The sequence below is a fragment of the Echinococcus granulosus genome, assembly GCF_000524195.1.
Source record: "Echinococcus granulosus chromosome Unknown EG_S00912, whole genome shotgun sequence".
Classification (NCBI taxonomy): domain Eukaryota; kingdom Metazoa; phylum Platyhelminthes; class Cestoda; order Cyclophyllidea; family Taeniidae; genus Echinococcus; species Echinococcus granulosus.
This window is the reverse complement of record NW_020171286.1, coordinates 1-1,070: the sequence shown is the minus strand read 5'-3', so window position 1 is coordinate 1,070 and position 1,070 is coordinate 1. Positions and strand designations below refer to the sequence as shown.

Below are 1,070 nucleotides of genomic sequence, written 5' to 3'. Positions count from 1 at the left end.
TTGAAAGACACAAGGGCTACAGAATGCTTATGCTGTTTAAATGTACCCCTAATGGTAAACGAGAGCAATATGTACCAACTTTGTGATAAATTCGACTCCAGGATTCCTAGAGGTAGAAAAACAGTCCAGCATCCCAACCGCCATAAACTTGTGCTGATTTTTGGCAGCTCTCAAAACAACCCAAACAATTAATCACTTCGTTTGAAACGTATAAGTGCGAGAGTGAAGAAAATAAACCAGGAGCTAGCTACACATTTTTATCCAGTATTACCTGTTGTACATAATTGTAACCCACAAAAATTTTGCTGAATAACAAATGTCATTTTCTGCGTTTACATTTGTTGCACATTGTATTCATTGGCATATCGACACGTAAATGCATCTTTTTTAAAAGCTGACCTCTTATTATGAAATACATGTAAATACACCTTTACGGTTATTTCTTGCAAACATTAGTCTACAAAATTGAGAACAGTTTGATATTGTAATGCTTTTCTCATGCAAATGACTTTGCACAACAGTCACTTTCTTGGAGCTTTGTACCCACGATCTGGCGCTAAAACAACCCAAGTGTTGGTGGACTTGGAATGCGATTGAAGTACTGACAGGGTGAAAGCAACGGATCTACAACTGCTGGTATACATAAGGCCAGTAGGAAGATGGTGTGAAAATCTTTATGGAGGCACCACTGACTGCTCCGTCACAAGATATTTCAGATGGTTCACGATTGTTAGCAGTGTTCTGAAAACAGGAAATACGAACATTTACCGAGTGGCATTTACAGACATTCTGGTAAGGGTCGACACGGGTTATCCAATTCACATCACATTCCTACATTCCAGTCCTTGAATCCAACGGTATTCTTCTCTCTCTTCCTCCGTCCAGATTCAGGATCCCCTGGAACAAATCGTACACGAACAGGCGACCGCCATCTTCAAACTGCTGTCCCTTGTCGCCCGAGTGAAGGGCAAGAGTGATGCAGTAGAGCATCTTATTGATCAGGAACTCCTCAACTCTCCCTCCATACATGAGTAAATCCATTCCTGAGACGAGTGATTATTAATTTTACC

The 1,070-nt window shown here is 40.7% G+C and overlaps 1 protein-coding gene across 1 annotated transcript; it reads right to left on the bottom strand. All coding sequences in view use genetic code 11, as the record gives it.

Moving 5' to 3' along the window:
* Nucleotides 1-624: 624 nt before the first annotated feature.
* On the bottom strand, nt 625-1,029 carry EGR_11321 (hypothetical protein; the record flags this gene model as incomplete). Its single annotated transcript, XM_024500562.1, has 2 exons — nt 625-741; nt 916-1,029. 2 exons carry the CDS (start codon nt 1,027-1,029, stop codon nt 625-627), a joined length of 231 nt encoding a protein of 76 aa, XP_024345024.1.
* Between the last annotated feature and the right edge of the window lie 41 nt (nt 1,030-1,070).